Source organism: Salmo trutta, chromosome 22 (genome assembly GCF_901001165.1).
Source record: "Salmo trutta chromosome 22, fSalTru1.1, whole genome shotgun sequence".
In the NCBI taxonomy this organism is placed as follows: Eukaryota; Metazoa; Chordata; class Actinopteri; order Salmoniformes; family Salmonidae; genus Salmo; species Salmo trutta.
In genome coordinates, this window is record NC_042978.1 from 19,567,321 (window position 1) to 19,590,475 (window position 23,155).

Consider the following 23,155-nt stretch of genomic DNA (forward strand, 5'->3'; position numbering starts at 1 on the left):
GGCATCCTATGACGGTGCCACGTTGAAAGTCACTGAGCTCTTCAGTAAGGCCATTCAACTGCCAATTTTGCTATGGCGATTGCATGGCCGTGTGCTCGATTTTATACACCTGTCAGCAACAGGTGTGGCTGAAATAGCCAAATTCACTCATTTGAACTGGTGTCCACATACTTTTGTATATATAGTGTATGTTTTCAAGAGGGTTCTGAGTAAACCGATATTGGAAGGCCTATAGAAAAAGATCAATAACATTATTTATCATGTTGCGTGTTCTACACATTTTCCTTCCCAAGAAAATTGCAAGAAATTACCGGGCTTCCTGATATTCCCGTTCAAAGTGCATATGCTATTTAAAAGCATATAATACCTGCAAATTTTGTCATTGTTGATGTTTCCTAGTTTTAACAGGCCTATGAAGCACTGTTGGCCGATTGGTCAAATGTTATGAGGTTATTACAGTCTAGTGAAAAATTACAATTTGTTTTAGCCTACCTTTGTTACCATATGAAATGCGATTAAAGGTTGCATGTAGTTTCACCATAAACAATGCGTGCACTTTGAATTAAGGACGACTTTGTGTAAGTAAATACGGTAAGCTACAACAATGTGCGCACACACGCACAAACACACACACACACCCTGAGTGTTGATTATTGATTATGCAGAGAGCAGACAATGCCGAAGGAAGACCGATTTAGACATTGCTTGCATATCATTTCCATTTCACATCATGCTGTTCAAAGAAATAATGTATTATAATTTACCGGTTTCTCACAATTATTTATCCCAGGAAAGGGGAGTGGGTTTGGATGGAAAATCCCAGTAAATTTTGGTAACCCAGCTCCAACCATTAAACCCTATTCTTGACTGATGTGTTGTATTCCTGTCTGTTACAGCTCTTCAGTGTCTGGATGCTGTTAAGCCGTGTGTGAACAATGCTACGTGTGCCACCTTCACCAACGGGACAGGGTACTGCAGGTAAGACTGGCTTGGCTGAGGAGGAACCCCTCAGCTGATTGTTGAGTCCAGGACTAACCCAACCCAAGGGATAAATCAAACCCCATCTTTCCACAGGCACAGGGAACACTGACTAATACCAATACTGAGAGCACCACCAAAATATATACTTATACCTCCAAAGAGATCTCGGGGGATCTCCCAAGTTGTTGTTGCCAAATTAATAAAGACTCTGCCACTGTATTCAATGGTATCACTATCATTCACTGTCTAAATCCAGATAGGGTATTGCTTTTTAATGTTGGGGAATTCCACATTAACAGAGTGATGCTGAGACTGACTTTTCACTTTAAAATGTATGTGAAACAGAAACCAATGATTGCAAAGTTAAACAATTTCCACATAAAATTGAACAAAAACACATTTACTTTAAGAACAGTGCAGATGCAAAGTTTGATAACAGAATACCGGCACGAACAGCACCAACCGTCATTCTGTTACCAAACTTTGCATCTGCACTGTTCTTCAAGTTCTTCTCTTAACACAGGGGTCCCCCAGGGGTGTGTCCTCAGCCCTCTGCAGTACACCATGTTCACTCACGACTGTGTGGCTTTGTATGACACCAACTCTATCATTATGACCATCCTGTGTCACTTTACTTGGACTACAAAAATACACTTTATGAAACTGTCAATAAGCATTATGACCAGCATAATCATATAAGCTAGATAGGCCTATCACATACATGTCCTTATGTCAATCATCAGTCAAAAAGAGGGTGTCTTGTCCTACTCCTGAAATGTGCATTAGGGTAGGTGCATGTCTGACATCAATGTGAGCGCAATTACAATGATAATTTAATATGGTAAATTTCAGAAAATTGTATATAACATAAACATACTGTTGACAAGTAGGTTATGGTGTAATGGAATGTTTTGCCTTGTGAGTTTTGACACTCTTATGTAGGTGTCATAACCAGCCATAAAATAATGCAATATATCTCACAACAGGTCTAAATATATGTTGTGACAGTGTTAGGACCATATTATGACAGGTTATGTCAGCTGTTATGACATAATGACATGGTATTGACCGTGTCATAACGTGTTAGGAGGCTGGATGTCAAGTAAAGTGCTACCTAATTTTAATTGGAAATTGTTAAGTACTCCTTTTGCATAAACAAACCATACAACTTTAACTTTGCAATCATTGGTTTTTATTTGACATACATTTTACAGTGAAACATCTGAGTCTGTGTCACTCTGTTACCATGGAATTGCCATGTTCTGTAAAGGTCTGTAGTTATTTAGGTTTGTCATGGCATAGGCCTAAGCCTAATTCCTTTGAAAGTGCTTGTAATTATGACCTTAGCAGAGAAAGAACAGATACTCCCAATATGATCACCAATTATGGAAGCACACAGCTGGGTCATAAGCCTATTACGTTTCATTTAATGGTATGTGAATCACACTCTGTTTCTGTTCCCAAACCTGTGGAATCTGAAAGGTGTGCTGCTTTCAAAATAAATAGAAAACATCTAGGCTATAATCAATGTTTGCAAATACACTACATGACCAAAAGTATGTGGACACCTGCTCGTCAAACATCTCATTCCAAAATCATGGGCATTAATATGGAGTTTGTCCCCCCCTTTGTTGCTATAACAGCCTCCACTCTTCTGGGAAGGCTTTCCACTAGATGTTGGAACATTGCTTTGGGGACTTCGATGGGGTTGAGGTCAGGGCTCTGTGCAGGACAGTCAAGTTCTTCCACACCGATCTCGACAAACAATTTCTGCATGGACCTCGCTTTGTGCACGGCGGCATTGTCATGCTGAAACATTAAAGGGCCTTCCCCCAAACTGATGAGACAAAGTTGGAATCACAGAATCGTCTAGAATGTCATTGTATGCTGTAGTGTTAAGATTTTCCTTCACTGGAACTAAGGGGCCTAGCCTGAACCATGAAAAACAGCCCCAGATCATTATTCCTCCGCCACCAAACTTTACAGTTGGTGCTATGCATTGGGGCAGGTAGCATTCTTTTGGCATCTGTCAAACCCAGATTTGTCCATTGGACTGCCAGATTGTGAAGCGTGATTCATCACTCCAGAGAATGCGTTTCCACTGCTCCAGAGTGCAATGGCGGCGAGCTTTACACCACTTCAGCCGACGCTTGGCATTGCGTATGGTGGTCTTAGGCTTGTGTATGCGGCTGCTCGGCCATTAAAATCCATTTCACGAAGCTTCCGACGAACAGTTCTTGTGCTGACGTTGCTTCCAGAGGGAGTTTGTAACTCGGTAGTGAGTGTTGCAACCGAGGACAGACGATTTTTACGAGCTACGCACTTCAGTACTCTCCGGTCCCTTACTGGGATCTTGTGTGGCCTACCACGTTGTGGCTGAGCCATTGTTGATCCTAGACATTTCCACTTCACAATAACAGCAGTTACAGTTGACCGGGGAAGCTCTAGCAGGGAAGAAATCTGACCAACTGACTTTTTGGAAAGGTGGCATTCTATGACGATGCTACGTTGAAGGCCATTCTACTTTCAATGTTTGTCTATGGCTGTGTGCTCGATTTTATACACCTGTCAGCAACGGGTGTGGCTGAAATAGCCGAATCTACTAATTTGAACTGGTGTCCACATACTTGTGTGTATATATAGTGTATGTTACTCTACAGGTGTAGGGAGTCCATTGTGTGTCCTCCCCTGGTCTAGAACATGACACTGACCTTGAACTTGGTGTAGCTTTTTACCATCAGTGGTTGTAATGAGAACGACTAGGAGGATAAGGGAGCCGAAGGAAAATAACACTGAACTTGAGTCAAACACACTGGTTTTAAGGGTGACTATTGAGTAACTGGCATTGACTGCCCCAGAGGGAAGTTTCAACATTCAAGTTTGTCCCTCTTCTCTATTATCTAAAAATATAAATGTACTCCTTTGTCCCATATTGAATGTCTATGATGATAACGGTAGCAGCAGAGTATGTGAAGGCTGAGGGGCCTGGCAGCGGGCTGCGCCTCCTGAAGAGAGGAGTCTTTCAGTCCAAGGCCAGTCAGGTGACCGAGAGCAGGGCAACTGTTAGACTGATTAACCAATCAGTCTATGTGCCGTCGTCACACAGGCACGGCTCCTTCCCGCCGACCGACCTCAAAAGAGTCATTGTGTGAAAATCCCATTATGTGTTTATTAGACTTCTAACATATTAAAAGGCAAGCAGTGAAAAATAAACAGTGACCTTCCATTCCCCCTCAAGACGTGTAATTATGGACTGTAGAGCAGCCCAGGGGTGAGAGAGATAATTATGATGACTACTGTTGTGTTGACATGCTGTCTTTTGGACAAGGCTGGACACCGGCAGGGGACGAGGGAGGCAGGCTGAAATGTGCTCGAAGATGGATTGATGGCTGCCCGTTGGCTTTTGTGCAAATGGAACAGGAGGATACAGAGAAGGGAACAGGAGGATACAGGAGGATACAGGGAAAGACAGGAGGATACAGAGAAGGGAACAGGAGGATACAGAGAAGGGAACAGGAGGATACAGAGAAGGGAACAGGAGGATACAGAGAGGGAACAGGAGGATACAGAGAAGGGAACAGGAGGATACAGAGAAGGGAACAGGAGGATACAGGAGGATACAGGGGAGGAACAGGAGGATACAGAGAAGGGAACAGGAGGATACAGAGAAGTGAACAGGAGGATACAGAGAAGGGAACAGGAGGATACAGGAGGATACAGCAAAGGGAACAGGAGGATACAGAGAAGGGAACAGGAGGATACAGAAAAATACAGGGAAGGAACAGGAGGATACAGAGAGGGAACAGGAGGATACAGGAGGATACAGAGAAGGGAACAGGAGGATACAGAGAGGGGAACAGGAGGATACAGAGAAGGGAACAGGAGAATACAGGAGGATACAGCGAAGGGAACAGGAGGATACAGAGAAGGGAACAGGAGGATACAGGAGAATACAGGGAAGGAACAGGAGGATACAGGAGAATACAGAGAAGGGAACAGGAGGATACAGAGAAGGGAACAGGAGGATACAGGAGGATACAGAGAAGGGAACAGGAGGATACAGAGAAGGGAACAGGAGAATACAGGAGGATACAGCGAAGGGAACAGGAGGATACAGGAGGATACAGGGAAGGAACAGGAGGATACAGAGAAGGGAACAGGAGGATACAGGAGGATACAGAGAAGGGAACAGGAGGATACAGAGAAGGGAACAGGAGGATACAGAGAAGGGAACAGGAGAATACAGAGAAGGGAACAGGAGGATACAGAGAAGGGAACAGGAGGATACAGGAGAATACAGAGAAGGGAACAGGAGGATACAGAGAAGAGAACAGGAGGATACAGGAGGATACAGCGAAGGGAACAGGAGGATACAGGAGAATACAGAGAAGGGAACAGGAGGATACAGGAGAATACAGAGAAGGGAACAGGAGGATACAGGAGGATACAGGAAAGGAACAGGAGGATACAGGAAAATACAGAGAAGGGAACAGGAGGATACAGGGGAATACAGAGAAGGGAACAGGAGGATACAGAGAAGGGAACAGGAGAATACAGGAGGATACAGGAGAATACAGAGAAGGGAACAGGAGGATACAGGAGGATACAGGAGGATACAGCGAAGGGAACAGGAGGATACAGGAGAATACAGAGAAGGGAACAGGAGGATACAGGAGAATACAGAGAAGGGAACAGGAGGATACAGGAGAATACAGAGAAGGGAACAGGAGGATACAGGAGAATACAGAGAAGGGAACAGGAGGATACAGGAGAATACAGAGAAGGGAACAGGAGGATACAGGAGAATACAGAGAAGGGAACAGGAGGATACAGAGAAGGGAACAGGAGGATACAGGAGAATACAGAGAAGGGAACAGGAGGATACAGGAGAATACAGAGAAGGGAACAGGAGGATACAGAGAAGGGAACAGGAGGATACAGGAGAATACAGAGAAGGGAACAGGAGGATACAGAGAAGGGAACAGGAGGATACAGAGAAGGGAACAGGAGGATACAGGAGAATACAGAGAAGGGAACAGGAGGATACAGAGAAGGAGATAGGGGCACATTCAGCTGATGCTTAGTAATGCTTTTTCATTGAGGTGACACCCAAGCATTCCTCTGTCTATCTTTTTGCTTACTGGGAACGTATGAGAGAGTTGAGTCTGGGAGGGAGAGGCTGGCTGGCTGGCTGGCTGGCAGAGCAGAGCAGAGTCTGGGAGGGAGGGGCTGGCCGGCTGGCAGAGTCTGGGAGGGAGAGGCTGGCTGGCTGGCTGGCAGAGTCTGGGAGGGAGAGGCTGGCTGGTTGGCAGAGCAGGGTGTGTTTCAGCTGTTGGACCGGTGGGACTACAAACCTTCAGCCAGGGTGTGTGAAAGAGGCGTGTGTCACCGCTGTGTGTTTTGTGTGTCGCCTGTCTGTTGAGCCGGAGCCCAAGTGAACCTATGTGTCACAGCACAGTGTTGATCTTAACATTTAGAAAACATAAGCTACGCTAGACCAATAAGGCCCAAAGAGAATGGCCGTTGGATGATATTCCTGTTTTTAGGAACATTCACAAGATACTAGAGCCTAGTACCTGAGAACAGCAACCCTAGGGCGAGAGTGATGGCATCCAAACCTTTTTTCTTTGCTGAACAAAATCCCTTTGTCTACTGCAGTGCCATGGTGCAAACTGATTATTTCTCCTCTCGCTCTCTTGCTCTCCCTTTCTTTTCTGGCTAGAGAGTTTAGTGTGTAGTTTGTTTGACCTGACAAGTAGAATTTGCCTTGGGGCAGAGGGAGGGAGAAAGAGAGAGTAAAGAAAGGAGGATGTCTCTAGCAGTAATTTGAGGAGAGTATCTCAGAGCAGACTCGTCGCTGATGAGCGGTGGGGAGGGGGGAGAGAGATTAGCCTGTCACTGCCCCTCGCTCATCACTCTGTCTGTCAGTCATCTCTCAGTCTGCCGGGCTAGATGCCTCTGGACACAATTTATCTGGCTTCTTAATCCTTTGCTCTCTCCCTCAATTTATCTCCCTTTTCATTATTCTCACCATCTTCTCCCTTTCTTTTCATTTAACCCCTCCACCCTACTTTTTGTATCTCTGTCTCAGTCCCTCAATCACTCTGTTACCCCTTGTCTTTGTCCCACTGACTTAACCTTACCCCCTTTCTACATGTCTGTCAGTCCTCTTTCATCCTAGGCTTTCCCTGCAGAGAGCCATGATGTGATTTCCTATCCCAATGGAGCATCATACTGCCTCAGGTGAAACAGGAGAGAACCAGAAACTCTAGCAGTAAGGAGGGAGAGCAAAGTGGAGGAGCACTGCTTTAGCTCAATCACTTCCTCACTCCTTTCACTGCACTCTACTCCATACCTCTACTCCACTCCAGCAGACTAGCAAGCACACAGCCGCAGTAGCTGATAACACACACACACACTTGAGTGGCCAGGCAAACACATGACCAAAACCTAAGTCAATAAAACCCTGTGATTTTGAAGAAACAAACCCAAGGCGTTGATTTTTCTCTTCATAGTCTCGAGTCATCACAGTCCTCTTACCCACCACAGCTCAACTAGATGCATTGATAGTGTGGAACCACACAGATTAGAGGCTAAAGCCAGGCCCAAGGGCACCTTGAGACTAGGGAGTGGCTGGCCTGGCACTGGGACAGTCAAGCAGGGAAAGAGCTGAAGTGTGGCTGGCATAGAGGGCTAGGAAGAGGTCTGCCGGTGGGGGTGTTGGTGGATGTTAGGGAGGGGTATGACTGGGGGCTGTGTGTATGGTCTATGGGAAGGTTCAGAACGGGGTGGAGACGAGACCATTCATCATTGCCAACTCTTGTCAACATGGCCCGCTAGCCAAGAGGGACTGTCCCTTTTGAGGGTGTGTGTTTGTTCCTGCCACACACACATGCACACACACACACGCACCCCCACCCCCCACCCCCCACATGTCCACACACCCACTCTCACCCTCAAAGGGAGGAAGCCTTACAGAATAGTGGGGAATATAACAACCAGATTCTAAACCCACAAGACACTGCAGTGACAAGTGGAACTCTGTGACAAAGATCTGTGGTGATAATGACAATAATGAAGAGGTGATGCCACTCTGAAGCCATCCCACTGTGGTCTCATGTCCCATCTATGAAGCCAGTACAGTTAAGCTGGGCTAACCATGTGAAGTTTAAAATGAGAACCGTTTCAAAGGCCCAGTGGTTGTATGACCTCAATGAAATATGTAGGCCTGCTAGACCTTAATAACTAAACAACACCACACAACAGAGGAAAGCAGATGGAGCATACAGACTCAAAATGGATTCTTCCTTCTGTCTGTCAGATCTTGATTCTTTTGGAGTGTGCTTTTAAATACAGTTTGCTATTTTACCACACAGCCCAACATTGGACTCCACCCTCCAACAGTCTCTTTTTCTCTCCTCTCTTCCTCCTTTCATTCCCTCTCCCGTCTCTCCGCAACCCACCCTTTTTCTCTCTCTATTAATTACTTTCCATTCGCACCCCTCCCCCTTTCACCCCCATCACTCGTGTTGTTTTTGCAGCCTTTCTTTCTTCTCTTTATGAAAATAGGTTAAAGCTGAAGCTGAACGAGACCGAGTGTTTGCTTCCAAAAATACCACTCTGACATGTCTTCTGAGTAAAGAGCATAGAATGCAGTGAGCAAAAAGGAATGGGAGAGTTTTATTGTAAAGAAGCCAAGAAAGAAAAGCAATACTTTTTCTATTATGCCCATGGTGTCCTATAGCCTAGATCAGGTGTGTTAACCACACGGTCCCCCAAGGACGATTCTGTGATTCAATTTTTACAGCTAGGAAATATAGCACATTTTCAGTGTGAACCTCCAGACCTCATTGAATACCGAATGTGGCCCCCGGGGAAATGAGTTTGACACCCCTTGCCTAGATCTTCTAAAAAGAGGCACACATCTCCCAATATTTTCAACCTACACCATCATTTTTGGTTTTGAATTGTTACTTTCTACTGTAGAATATATACTACATACTTGCACCAGAGAGTCCACCTACGCTCCAGTCCAACCAGCCAAAGCGAATGAGGCGAGTGTGAAATGTGAACAGGAACTCTGTTTGTACAGCCCAGTCAGTGTCTGATGGCCAGAGGGAGAGAGGAGAGGAGGAGGGCATGACAGAACGATTAGGCATTAGTGAGCGGGCGGGAATAAATGAGAGCGTTAGAGAGGCGAAATCCTCCCCTCAGCCCTCACCCACGCCCCAGTGGACAGGACCGGGAGAGGTCAGCCATCGGAGAGCCAGAGGTAGAGTGAGAGTGAGAGGGAGAGGGAGAGGGGGTGCAGGGACTGGACGGGGGCCTCTAATGTGAACCAGCTGTAGAAACCTGACACCACGAGAAGAGGGAGGAAAGCTGCAGGGAACTGAACTGAGAGAAGGAAACAGGGAGGGAAAGAAAAATCCCACATTGAGGATAACAAAGAATCCTATAGATGAGTTTGGCTGCAGAACCTCTGGGTTATTCCTGAAAGTAGAGCTGACTACAGTCTAGCTATGTGGTGAGGAGCAGTCTGGACCGTATTTGACTGAAGGGCTTTGTGCATGATTTATACCATTTATTTTTTTGTTCAAGTTCAACATTTTTTATTTGTTCAACATTTCAGTGAACAGACTCCACAGGCCAACATGTTTTGTTGTATTATATACACTGAGTATATCAAATATTAGGAAACACCTTCCTAATATTGAGTCGCACCCCTTTTGCCCTCAGAACAGCCTCAATTCGTCAGGACATGAACTCTACAAGGTGTTGAAAGCGTTTCACAGGGATGCTGGCCCGTGTTGACTCTAATGCTTCCCACAGTTGTGTCCAGTTGATTGAATGTCCTTTGGGTGGTGGACAATTCTTGATGGAAACGGTTGAGTGTGGAAAAACCCAGCAGTGTTGCAGTTCTTGATACACTCAACTGTGTGCCTGGCACGTATTACCATACTCCGTTCAAAGGCACTTAACTATTTTGTCTTGCCATTTACCCTCTGAATGGCACACACACAATCCATGTCTCAATTGATTTAAGGCTTAAAAATCCTTCTTTAATCTGTCTCCTCCCCTTCATCTACACTGATTGAAGTGGATTTAACAGATGACATCAATAAGGGATCATGGCTTTCACCGGATTCACCTGGTCAGTCTATGTCATGGAAAGAGCAGGTGTTCCTAATGTTTTGTACACTCAGTGTATGTAATTTTAGGTCCTCTCCCATAATAGTAATGATGTGTGTCATGCACAGCCTTGTTCTTCTGTTGCAAGGGGTAGGTACTGATTTGGTTAGGGGCAATATTATACTGAACAAAAATTTAAGTGCAGCATGCAACAATTTCAAAGAGAGTTACAGTTCATATAAGGAAATCATTCAATTGAAATAAAATCTGGTGTGACCACCATTTGCCTCATGCAGTGCGACACATCTCCTTTGCATAGAGTTGATCAGGCTGTTGATTTTGGCCTGTAAAATGTTGTCCCACTGCTCTTCAATGGCTGTGAGAAATTGCTGGATATTGGCGGGAACTGGAACACGCTGTCCTCCAAATCAATCTAGAGCATCCCAAACATGCTCAATTGAGGACACGTTTGGTGAGTATGCTGGCCATGGAAGAACTGTGTACAGATCCTTGCAACATGGGGCTGTGCATTATCATGCCGGAACATGAGGTGATGGCGGCGGATGAATGGTACGACAATGGGCCTCAGGATCTCGTCATGGTATCTGTGCATTCAAATTAACATCGATAAAATGCAATTGTGTTCGTTGTCCGTAGCTTAGGCCTGCCCATACCATAACCACCATGGGACACTCTGTTCACAATATTGACATCAGCAAATCATCAACAACAATGCCATACATGTGGTCTGCGGTTGTTAGGCAGGTTGGATGCTCTGACAAATTCTCTACAACTATGTTGTAGGCGGCTTATGGTAGAGAAATGAACATTAAATTCTCTGGCAACAGCTCTGGTGGACATTCCTGCAGTCAGCATGCCAGTTGCATACTTCCTCAAAATTTGAGACATCTGTGGGATTGTGTTGTGTGACACAACTGCACATTGTAGAGTAGCCTTTTATTGTCCCCAGCATAAGGTGCACCTGTGCAATGATCATGCTGCTTAATCAACTTCTTGATATGCCACACCTGTCAGGTGGATGGATTAGGAGAAATGCTCGGTAACAGGGATGTAAACAAATTTGTGCACAACATTTTAGAGAAATAAGCTTTTTGTGTGTATGGAACATTTCTGGGATCTTTTATTTTCACTCATGAAACATAGGACCAACACTTTACATGTTGCGTTTATATTTTTGTTCAGTGTATATTGAATAGAGCACAAAACCCTGAAGGACAACTATGTATCGCTGACGCTGTGACATTTCATTTTGTCAACACCGGTTTGATAATCCCAATTTAATTCAATCAAACTTATGTCATCTTTCTTTCAACACTGGTGAATTTCAGACAGATTTTTCAAATAAGTGCACATTAGTTTATAGCCATCTACACAGTAAAATATATTGTTCCCTTTAATCATACAGTATAGGTCTTACTGCTGAAACATAAAACGAATACTAACGTGGACATGGTCGGCTTTGTTTGACAGGCTGCTAATGTGATCTATGTCTGGGGGAGCAGGGGCTGTGTCATCATTCTTTCAGAGGGTTGAGAGGTTGTCATGGAGTAGAGGGGAGTGTAAATTCCCAGGTCATTAGTATTGTTGCGATACCTCTTAGTACAGCCTGTCGATGGTGTGGATAGTGTTACTGGAGAGAAGTGCTGAGACAGGGAGGAGACAAGATGGAGGGATGGGGAGGAGTTCTGGGGAGGTAGCTATGCCTGTGGAGCATGTCCAATCGGAGAGAGGTGAGGTGAAGAAGTCTGTGTCACAGCTCTTTGAAGATCTGTTTTCCTTGTCTTTCTAGAGGTTGTGTGTGTGTGAAACAACAAGTGTGTTAAAACAGGTGTGTGAACCCTCGGACTGTGTGATGAGTACTTGGGTGAAGACAACACTTACACACTTTCTATTGATCTATTCTGGGCTTCTCTCTGTCATTGATCATGACAGCCGGAGTTTCCCATGCTCTCTCAACCTAATATTTTCAAGCTGCGTTTAGTGCAGAATAAATATAGTACTGTGAGACTTCATTTAAAAAAAAATTCTATCTCCATTTCAAAAGATTCAAATTATTCTAATTTACTGTGCTCCTGCATATTTGTCCGTCAATTATCTGCGAAAAAAATAAATATATTACCAGTTTGAAAAGGTAACTGTGTGTATGGGGGGTGAGATGTGAAAAGGTAACTGTGTGTATGGGGGGGGTGAGATGTGAAAAGGTAACTGTGTGTATGGGGGGGTGAGATGTGAAAAGGTAACTGTGTGGATGGGGGGGGTGAGATGTGAAAAGGTAACTGTGTGTATGGGGGGTGAGATGTGAAAAGGTAACTGTGTGTATGGGGGGGTGAGATGTGAAAAGGTAACTGTGTGTATGGGGGGGTGAGATGTGAAAAGGTAACTGTGTGTATGGGGGGGTGAGATGTGAAAAGGTAACTGTGTGTATGGGGGGGGTGAGATGTGAAAAGGTAACTGTGTGTATGGGGGGGGGGTGAGATGTGAAAAGGTAACTGTGTGTATGGGGGGGGTGAGATGTGAAAAGGTAACTGTGTGTATGGGGGGGTGAGATGTGAAAAGGTAACTGTGTGTATGGGGGGGTGAGATGTGAAAAGGTAACTGTGTGTATGGGGGGGTGAGATGTGAAAAGGTAACTGTGTGTATGGGGGGGTGAGATGTGAAAAGGTAACTGTGTGTATGGGGGGGTGAGATGTGAAAAGGTAACTGTGTGTATGGGGGGGTGAGATGTGAAAATGTAACTGTGTGTATGGGGGGGGGAGATGTGAAAAGGTAACTGTGTATATGGGGGGGTGAGATGTGAAAAGGTAACTGTGTGTATGGGGGGGTGAGATGTGAAAAGGTAACTGTGTGTATGGGGGGTGAGATGTGAAAAGGTAACTGTGTGTATGGGGCGGTGAGATGTGAAAATGTAACTGTGTGTATGGGGGGGTGAGATGTGAAAAGGTAACTGTGTGTATGGGGGGGTGAGATGTGAAAAGGTAACTGTGTGTATGGGGGGGTGAGATGTGAAAAGGTAACTGTGTGTATGGGGGGTGAGATGTGAAAAGGTAACTGTGTGTATGGGGGGGTGAGATGTGAAAAGGTAACTGTGTGTATGGGGGGGTGAGATGTGAAAAGGTAACTGTGTGTATGGGGGGGTGAGATGTGAAAAGGTAACTGTGTGTATGGGGGGGGTGAGATGTGAAAAGGTAACTGTGTGTATGGGGGGGTGAGATGTGAAAAGGTAACTGTGTGTATGGGGGGTGAGATGTGAAAAGGTAACTGTGTGTATGGGGGGGTGAGATGTGAAAAGGTAACTGTGTGTATGGGGGGTGAGATGTGAAAAGGTAACTGTGTGTATGGGGGGGTGAGATGTGAAAAGGTAACTGTGTGTATGGGGGGGTGAGATGTGAAAAGGTAACTGTGTGTATGGGGGGGTGAGATGTGAAAAGGTAACTGTGTGTATGGGGGGGTGAGATGTGAAAGGCTGTGTTTGTGTTCCTATCGTCTGTACCTGAGCCTTCTCAGGGAGGTAGGTGTGGTTGCCTGTATCTGTGAGGCAGCAGTTCACTCTATGGCTGAGAGTCCCTCGACAATGTGTCGGCAGTGTGCCAGACACACACACACACTCAGCAGCACTGAGGCGCAAAAGGCCCCTGAGACAGTGTCTGTCTAGAGCAGGGTGACTGACCACTGATGATGCTTCAACATCAGTCTCTGACCACAACCAGCAGATAGCACTTAAGAAAATACAGACACAACCAAGACAAAATACCAGACTTAAATACACACACGTCTAGCTGACTACAGTACAAATTACACTGCCAAATAGAAAGAGTCAAACTGAGAGGGAAATGTCAGACTGAGAGAAGCGGAAAGTGAAAGTAGGGGGTGGTGGGACAGGGGTAGGTCATAGAACGGGTGGAGTGCAGGTTTTCATTTTTCCTCTTGTGCAATATTGTAATTCCCTCTGTGCTGTTCGTCATGTGGTTAAATCACTTTACAGAGAGAGAAGAAAAGAGAAATGTATTCCCTATGTCTTGTGACCTAGCAAACACACACACACACACACACACACACACACACTCACACACTCACACACACACACACAGACACACAGGTTCCAAGTGCTTGTCCAACTCCACATACGATTGTTCTTGTTTTTAGTTTTTGCCACTTGGGTAACTTCCATGTAAAACCACCTCGTCACATCCTTCTGCTTTTTGATATGTCAAAAACCTGACCTTGCTGTCACCCTTTCAGTTCTTTTCAAATGTCTTAGCTCCAGCGAAATTAACATGAATAGTCCAAATAGTATTTTCCCTGTATGAATCACACACACCCTCTCCAACATAAGATTCTCACACTATGACATGTACTGTCCACTATTACTGCTTCTCTTTCTCTTTGATGTATAGTGTTTGTTGTGTAGGTTTCTATAGCTGATAACGTGCTGTCTTTAATGTAGTCGCTAGCTGTGAAAACTCCTATTGTCCTCTGTCTACAGGTGTGCCGCAGGCTTCCTGGGTGAGTACTGCCATCACAAAGACCCGTGTCATCCTGGTTACTGTCTGAATGGAGGGAACTGCTCAGTGGCTGTGTTGGGCATCCCGGGCAGTCCCACCTGCTCCTGTCCCCTGGGCTACACCGGGCAGCACTGTCAGACCCCCCAGAACTCCACCTGCTATCCCAACAACCCTTGTGCCAACAGAGGAGTCTGCACCCTGCTCTCCCTCGACAAGTACAAGTGCCAGTGTGCTCACGGATGGACAGGTCAGCTCCTCTCTGACTCAAAAGTACTACTGTACAGTCCATTCCTGACAAGTGCTGTGCAGTTCACTAGTCCAAATCCCAATACATTATTTCCACTATTCGTCATATGTTTGGTACACGTGTTCAGGACAGTTCTTAGCCTTTGCTTTGATCAGAACTCTGTACTGTATGTTGTGGTCATGATACGTAACCAAGGTTACAAGGACATGAGGCTCTGTTTCCCCTATTTTTCTGTTATATAACCTTATATAAGCCCACTCATCTCTCTCCCTGTGCATCCAGACATACGATGTGAGCGTGTGGACACCTGTCTACCAGGACCCTGTGCTAACGGAGGCACCTGCAGCTCTCTGTCCGGGGGCAAGTTCAGCTGTACCTGTCCTGCAGGCTACTGGGGTCCCCGCTGCCTCAATGACACTGACGAGTGTGCTGCCTCCGCCCCGGTGTGTCAGAACCAAGGGACGTGTGTCAACACCCCCGGCTCCTACAGATGTAACTGCGCCCCCGGGTTCACCGGCCGCCACTGTGAGACCCCCTACATCCCCTGCACCCCCTCGCCCTGCCTCAACGGGGGCACGTGTCGCCAGACTTCTGAGACCAGCTACTGGTGCCACTGCCTGCCAGGTGAGAGAGAGCGAGGAAAGGAAAGAAAGAAAATAACGAGAGAAAGGCTTCATGAGGCCTGCATGCATGCAGCATATTGTTGCAATCAATGTTTGAGGTGCAAGCACTAGAATCCTGCTGGCGCTGTAACACTATTCACCATGTATTAAAACCCTACTGTACCCAGCAGAGCTTTATGGGCACAACAATCAAGCACTGTCAACCATAGCCCATGTTATCTGTTTACAATATAACTTGTTATCACTATGATAACTGATACATGATATGACAGAGGTTGCCAGCCAGATTGATAGCAGTGAAATATCATTCCTATTTTTGACACTCTCATGGCAGGTTTCAATGGGACTAACTGTGACAACAACATAGACGACTGCCCCGACCATCACTGCCGAAATGGAGGGACCTGCATGGATGGCGTCAATACCTACAATTGCAAATGTCCCCCGGAATGGACTGGTAAGTATAAAGATAGTCTATGATTTTTTTCTGTTTGTCTTTTTTCTTCTTTGTTTCAGTTTCTGTCTTTTGTTCAGTGTCTGTGTTTCTGTGTCTGTCTGTGGTTTCTCTCTGTGTCTAAATGGGGGACTTATTTCTACTCTAGTCTCACGTGTCCAACTCTCTTCCCCCAACCCCCTACAGGTCAGTCCTGTACAGAGGATGTGGATGAGTGTCGCCTGCAGCCCAACACGTGTCAGAACGGAGGGACCTGCAGCAACATCCAGGGCAGCTACACCTGTGTGTGTGTCAACGGCTGGAGTGGCCTGGACTGCTCTGAGAACATAGATGACTGTGCTACGGCTGCCTGCACCAAGGGCTCCACCTGTATCGATCGTGTGGCATCCTTCCTCTGTGTCTGCCCCTATGGAAAGACAGGTGGGGACAAACAGCCTGTCTGCTGCGTAGATATATACAGCTGTCTCATATAGACTGATCAATGGATAAGTAGAAAGATAGTGTATTAATCCCCAAGGGGAATCTATAAGCACAGAAAACACACAGGCTAAGTGACCGTTGAATATTCCCTGCCAGGTTTGCTGTGCCACGTGAACGATGCCTGCATCAGTAGTCCGTGCCGGGACGGGGCGCAGTGCGACACCAACCCCATCAACGGCATGTTCAACTGCAACTGTGCCCCAGGCTACAAGGGAAGCACCTGCAACGACGACATCAACGAGTGCATCATTGGTGAGGGACAGATCAAAGCACATGATACCCAAAGTGTTTTGCGATTAGACTATACAGACTATTCTGTAAGAAGTATCCTTCCTCTCTGTTTGGTACTTTCTGTACTCCTTTATAGTTCTGTGTAACTAACCTCTCAGGCTTCCCCTCAGGTCCAAACCCCTGTGAGCATGGAGGATTGTGTGTGAACACGGATGGCTCATTCACATGTAACTGTGCAAGAGGTTATGATGGGCCGCGCTGTGAGACAGACATCAATGAGTGTGTCTCCAGCCCCTGCCAGAACGACGGCACCTGTCTGGACCGCATAGGAGACTACAGCTGCATCTGCATGGAAGGTAAATGTGATCAGTGATTCCCTATCTCTCTTTCTCACACACACACACACACACACACACACACACACACACACACACACACACACACACACACACACACACACACACACACACACACACACACACACACACACAATACTGTTGTGTAATATTCTCTCTCTGTTTCCAGGATTTGAGGGAACACACTGTGAGATTGACATCAATGAGTGTGCTAGCTCTCCATGTCTGAACCAAGGGATCTGTCTGGATCAAGTCAAACGCTACGTCTGCCAGTGCCCTCTAGGTTCGTCTGCCTTTTTCTAATCAATTGAATTTCTCAATAGTGTTTCAGAAGGTGTCTAGCTACAGTATTTAACGCTGAGTTCCGTTCCTGGCCTTTAGGATTCAGTGGGGAGATGTGTCAGATCGACATTGACGAGTGTTCCAGCACGCCCTGCCTCAACGGGGCCAAGTGTATCGACCGACCCAACGGATACGAGTGTGAATGTGCTGAAGGTACTAACCGTGTGTATGTGTGTGTGTGCGCACTAATGTTCAAAATTTTGGGGTCGCTTAGAAATGTCCTTGTTTTTGAAAGAAAAGCACATTTTTTTCTCCATTAAAATAACATCAAATTGATCAGAAATACAGTGTAGACATTGTTAATGTTGTAAATGACTTTTGTAGCAGGAAACGGCAGATTTTTTTTATGGAATATCTACATAGGTGTACAGAGGCCCATTATCAGCAACCATCACTCCTGTGTTCCAATGGCACGTTGTGTTAGCTAATCCAAGTTTATCATTTTAAAAGGCTAATTGATCGTTAGAAAACCCTTTTGCAATTATGTTAGCACATCTGAAAACTGTTGTTCTGATTAAAGAAACAATAAAACTGGCCTTCTTTAGACTAGTTGAGTATCTGGAGCATCAGCATTTGTGGGTTCGATTACAGGCTCAAACCCCTGCCTTTCTTCTGAAACTCGTCAGTCTATTCTTGTTCTGAGAAATGAAGGCTATTCCATGCGAGAAATTGACAAGAAACTGAAGATCTCGTATAATGCTGTGTACTACTCCCTTCACCGAACAGCGCAAACTGGCTCTAACCAGAATAGAAAGAGGATTGGAAGGTCTCAGTGCACAACTGAGCAAGAGGACAAGTACATTAGAGTGTCTAGTTTGAGAAACAGACGCCTTACAAGTCCTCAACTGGCAGCTTCATTAAATAGTACACTGCAAAACACAAGTCTCAACGTCAACGGTGAAGAGGCGACAATTAACAGGTGTGCCTTGTTAAAAGTTCATTTGTGGAATTTCTTTCCTTCTTAATGCGTTTGAGCCATTCAGTTGTGTTGTGACAAGGTACGGGTGTCTCAACGTCAACAGTGAAGAGGCGACTTTGGGATGCTGGCCTTCTAGGCAGAGTTGCAAAGAAAAAGCCATATCTCAGACTGGCCAATAAAAAGAAAAGATTAAGGTGGGCAAAAGAACACAGATACTGGACAGAGGAATTCTGCCTAGAAGGCCAGCATCCCGGAGTCGCCTGTTCACTGTTGACGTTGAGACACCCATACCTTGTCACAACACAACTGAATGGCTCAAACGCATTAAGGAGGAAAGAAATTCCACAAATGAACTTTTAACAAGGCACACCTGTTAATTGAAATGCACTCTGGGTGACTACCTCATGAAGCTGGTTGAGAGAATGCCAAGAGTGTGCAAAGCTGTCATCAAGACGAAGAGTGGCTACTTTGAATAATCTCAAATATAAAATATATTTTGATTTGTTCAACTATTTTTTTTGTTACTACAATACTCCATGTGTTATTTCATAGTTTTGATGTCTTCACTATTATTCTACAATGTAGAAAATAGTAAAATGTCGAAAAACCCTTGAATGAGTAGATGTGTCCAAGCTTTTGACTGGTACTGCGTGTGTGTGTGTGTGTGTATATATATATATATATATACAGTTGAATATATATATATACAGTTGAAGTCGGAAGTTAACATACACCTTAGCCGAATACATTTGAACTCAGTTTTTCACAATTCCTGACATTTAATCCTAGTAAAAATTCCCTGTCTTAGGTCAGTTAGGATCACCACTTTATTGTAAGAATGTGAAATGTCAATAATAGTAGAGAGTGATTTATTTCAGCTTTTATTTCTTTCATCACATTCCCAGTGGGTCAGAAGTTTACATACACTCAATTAGTATTTGGTAGCATTGCCTTTAAATTGTTTAACTTGGGTCAAACGTTTTGGGTAGCCTTCCACAAGCTTCCAACAATAAGTTGGGTGAATTTTGGCCCATTCCTCCTGACAGAGGGTGTGTAACTGAGTCAGGTTTGTAGGCCTCCTTGCTCGCACACACTTTTTCAGTTCTGCCCACAACTTTTCAATAGGATTGAAGTCAGGGCTTTGTGATGGCCACTCCGATACTTTGACTTTGTTGTCCTTTAGCCATTTTGCCACAATTTTGGAAGTATGCTTGGGGTCATTGTCCATTTGGAAGACCCATTTGCGACCAAGCTTTAACTTCCTGACTGATGTCTTGAGATGTTGCTTCAATATATCCACATAATTTTCCTGCCTCATGATGCCATCTACTTTGTGAAGTGCACCAGTCCCTCCTGCAGCAAAGCACCCCACAACATTATGCTGCCACCTCCGTGCTTCACGGTTGGGATGGTGTTCTTCGACTTGCAAGCCTCCGCCTTTTTCCTCCAAACATAACGATGGTCATTATGGCCAAACAGTTCCATTTTTGTTTCATCAGACCAGAGGACATTTCTCCAAAAAGTACGATCTTTGTCCCCATGTGCAGTTGCAAACCGTAGTCTGGGTTTTTTATGCCGGTTTTGGAGCAGTGGCTTCTTCCTTGCTGAGTGGCCTTTCAGGTTATGTCGATATATGACTCGTTTTACTGTGGATATAGATACTTTTTTACCTGTTTCATCCAGGATCTTCACAAGGTCCTTTGCTGTTGTTCTGGGATTGATTTGCACTTTTCGCATCAAAGTACGTTCATCTATAGGAGACAGAAAGCGTCTCCTTTCTGAGCGGTATGACGGCTGCGTGGTGTTTATACTTGCGTACTGTTGTTTGTACAGATGAGCGTGGTACCTTCAGGCGTTTGAAAATTACTCCCAAGGATGAACCAGACTTGTGGAGGTCTACAATTTTTTTTCTGAGGTCTTGGCTGATTTCTTTTTGATTTTCCCATGATGTCAAGCAAAGAGGCACTGAGTTTGAAGGTAGGCCTTGAAATACATCCACAGGTACACCTCCAACTGACTCAAATGATGTCAATTAGCCTATCAGAAGCTTCTAAAGCCATGACATCATTTTCTGGAATTTTCCAAGCTGTTTAAAGGCACAGTCAACTTAGTGTATGTAAACATCTGACCCACTGGAATTGTGATACAGTGAATTATAAGTGAAATAATCTGTCTGTAAACAATTGTTGGAAAAGTGACTTGTTTCATGCACAAAGTAGATGTCCTAACCAACTTGCCAAAGCTATAGTTTGTTAACAAGAAATTTGTGGAGTGGTTGAAAAACAAGTATTAATGACTCCAACTTAAGTGTATGTAAACTTCCAACTTCAACTGTATATGTATATACATTTCTTGCATGTTAAAACCATGATGTCTAAACTAAAGCTTTAACACATGGAATATTTAACCGTTACTCAATGTGTGGTTTCTCTCCCCAGGCTTCTATGGGCCACTGTGTAAGGAGAACATCGATGACTGTGACCCGGAGCCCTGCCACCATGGTGTGTGTCGTGATGGCATCGCCACCTTCTCCTGTGACTGCGACCCGGGCTACACCGGCTCCATATGTAACATCCAGGTCATGGAGTGCCACAGCAACCCCTGCCAGAACCGCGGACGCTGCATCGACCTAGTCAACAAGTACCAGTGCAACTGTCTGCCTGGCACCTCAGGTGAGCGCAGCGAAAGAATGGATGAAATATTTTTTGTATTTCTTTGTTTTTGGGTTACAAAAACATTCGTAATAAGGGGAAACCAGTGCAATAACAGAAAGTTTGGGCAAACAAAAACATAAACTCACATACACTGTGCGGTGTGGACGGTGCATCTCTGTCTACATACTATTTGTGAAACTTTGGACTAGACTCTAGACCATGACTGATTTCTTGTTTGTGAAACTGTAGTAGACCATGACTTAATTGGTGTTTGTTATGTATCCCCAACTGACCCTTTTAACTGCTGCTCACTCAGTGCTGTCAGCCAGCCCCAAAGCTCTGTGCTGTGCTCCTGTGAACTTGAAACACCAGCAGTTCCTACTCTGTTCTGTGGAGTAGAAGTGGCTTCCTGCAGGGTAGAGCAGAGCTCTCAGCTCAGAGCACTCAGACAGGAGGGGATCAGTCATAAGGGTAGGCCCAGCTCTGCTCTGCCAAGCACGCTGCCCTGGCCTGGGGGATTTGTGCAGGCCAGTGCACTGGTACTGTACACAGACACACACACACACACACACACACACACACACACACACACACACGCAGGAGACAGCTTAGGTCACACATACTTTCACTCGCTCAGCTCACTGTCTTTGGAACACACCTGTTAAACACGGTCAGCTAGTCCACTGCTCCCCCTGGTGGATGCCATTGGAACTGCAGCTAACTTTTGTAACGGAGTGCCTATTCAAAAAGCCTCCAAATGCATCCTTCCTTTCTTACATTTGACTCAAAGCTAAATGGTTTGTCTTCTGGTTTTCTTCTCAGGGGTGAACTGTGAGATCAATGTTGATGACTGCGCCAGTAACCCCTGTGAGTATGGGAAGTGCCAGGATGGGATCAACGAGTACAAGTGTGTCTGTGCTCCAGGGTACACAGGTAAACACACATACTTTTCCCTCTCAACTATTCAGATGCTTCTCCATGTTAATGACAGTACATGCCTGATTTTTCCAGTGAATTAATTAAGCCATTTCTGAATTATTTCTCTCAGGTGCAAAATGTGACGTGGACATCAATGAGTGTAATTCCAGCCCGTGTATGAGTGGGGGCACATGTGTAGACAAGGTGAACGGCTTCATCTGCCTGTGCCCCCCTGGCACCCACGGCCCCCTGTGCCACTCTGGCACCGACCACTGTGCCCCCCGGCCCTGTGTACACGGAGACTGTGTAGAGCAGCAGAGCGGGTACGCCTCTCCTCACCTTTTCTCTTCCTCTCTGTCACTCTAGCTCTCTATCACTCTTTCTTGAGTCATTTTTGAGTCATTTTTCCTACCCATCGACATATATGATTTCAGGTTATATGAATGAAAATGTTGAATTGTATTAGTAGCCCATTAGCTGACACCATGACGTCAGCTGATCTTCCTGGGCTCCAACACATAGTTCATATGATAGAAATGCATACTTTAGGTCACTCTCTGTCTGTCATGAACCCTTACTCCCTCCCTTGGTCTGTGTGTAGGTACCATTGTGAGTGTGAGTCTGGCTGGGTCGGGCAGCACTGTGACCAGGAGAAGGATGAGTGCCAGTCCAGCCCCTGCCAGCATAGTGGCAGCTGTGTGGACAGACTCAATGGATACTCCTGCCAGTGTCGCCCCGGATTCACAGGTCTGAATCAGGCTTTTCTAAATCCTTTATTCATTATACAGATGATCCCATTAAACTGCAGTCCTCAATAGATTCAAGCGTTATTCTGTTCACCGTTTTATTTTAAAGCCCACTAATTTCCTTCCTGCCTCTCCCCTCAGGTGTGAACTGCGAGGTCAACATAGAGGAGTGTGCATCAAGCCCGTGTGAGAACCATGGTACCTGTGTGGACGGAGTCAACAGCTACACCTGCCTGTGTGCCGCTCCGTACTCAGGTAACAGTACCATCCGCTCTACGGTACTACCCACATTCCCTCTGGTGTAGCTGACGTTGATTGTATCATGGGCATTTTGGATATGAACAATCTTGTGTCCACAGGAAAGCACTGTGAGGAGGAGTTGGTTCCCTGTGCGTCTCATCCATGTGAGCGGGGAGGTGTGTGTCAGCCAACCCCAGACTACACCTTTTACACCTGTAGATGTCCCAGCGGCTGGCAAGGTGGGTATTCACACAGAGGGAAAAGGTGTGTGTTGGGGAGATTTTCTACCGTGGTGTTCATTCAAATGGGATG

General features: G+C 45.4%; 1 protein-coding gene across 1 annotated transcript in view; it reads left to right on the plus strand.

Moving 5' to 3' along the window:
• Positions 1-23,155, plus strand: part of notch2 (notch receptor 2) — a 55,231-nt gene that overhangs the window by 16,613 nt on the left and 15,463 nt on the right. The window contains exons 2-16 of the mRNA XM_029707110.1: positions 897-978; positions 14,615-14,880; positions 15,163-15,504; positions 15,838-15,960; positions 16,144-16,377; positions 16,534-16,689; positions 16,839-17,024; positions 17,194-17,307; positions 17,406-17,519; positions 20,724-20,957; positions 21,762-21,872; positions 21,988-22,180; positions 22,459-22,604; positions 22,745-22,858; positions 22,963-23,082. Coding sequence (XP_029562970.1) covers positions 897-978; positions 14,615-14,880; positions 15,163-15,504; positions 15,838-15,960; positions 16,144-16,377; positions 16,534-16,689; positions 16,839-17,024; positions 17,194-17,307; positions 17,406-17,519; positions 20,724-20,957; positions 21,762-21,872; positions 21,988-22,180; positions 22,459-22,604; positions 22,745-22,858; positions 22,963-23,082 — 2,535 coding nt within the window. The remainder of the gene's footprint in view (positions 1-896; positions 979-14,614; positions 14,881-15,162; positions 15,505-15,837; positions 15,961-16,143; positions 16,378-16,533; positions 16,690-16,838; positions 17,025-17,193; positions 17,308-17,405; positions 17,520-20,723; positions 20,958-21,761; positions 21,873-21,987; positions 22,181-22,458; positions 22,605-22,744; positions 22,859-22,962; positions 23,083-23,155) is intronic.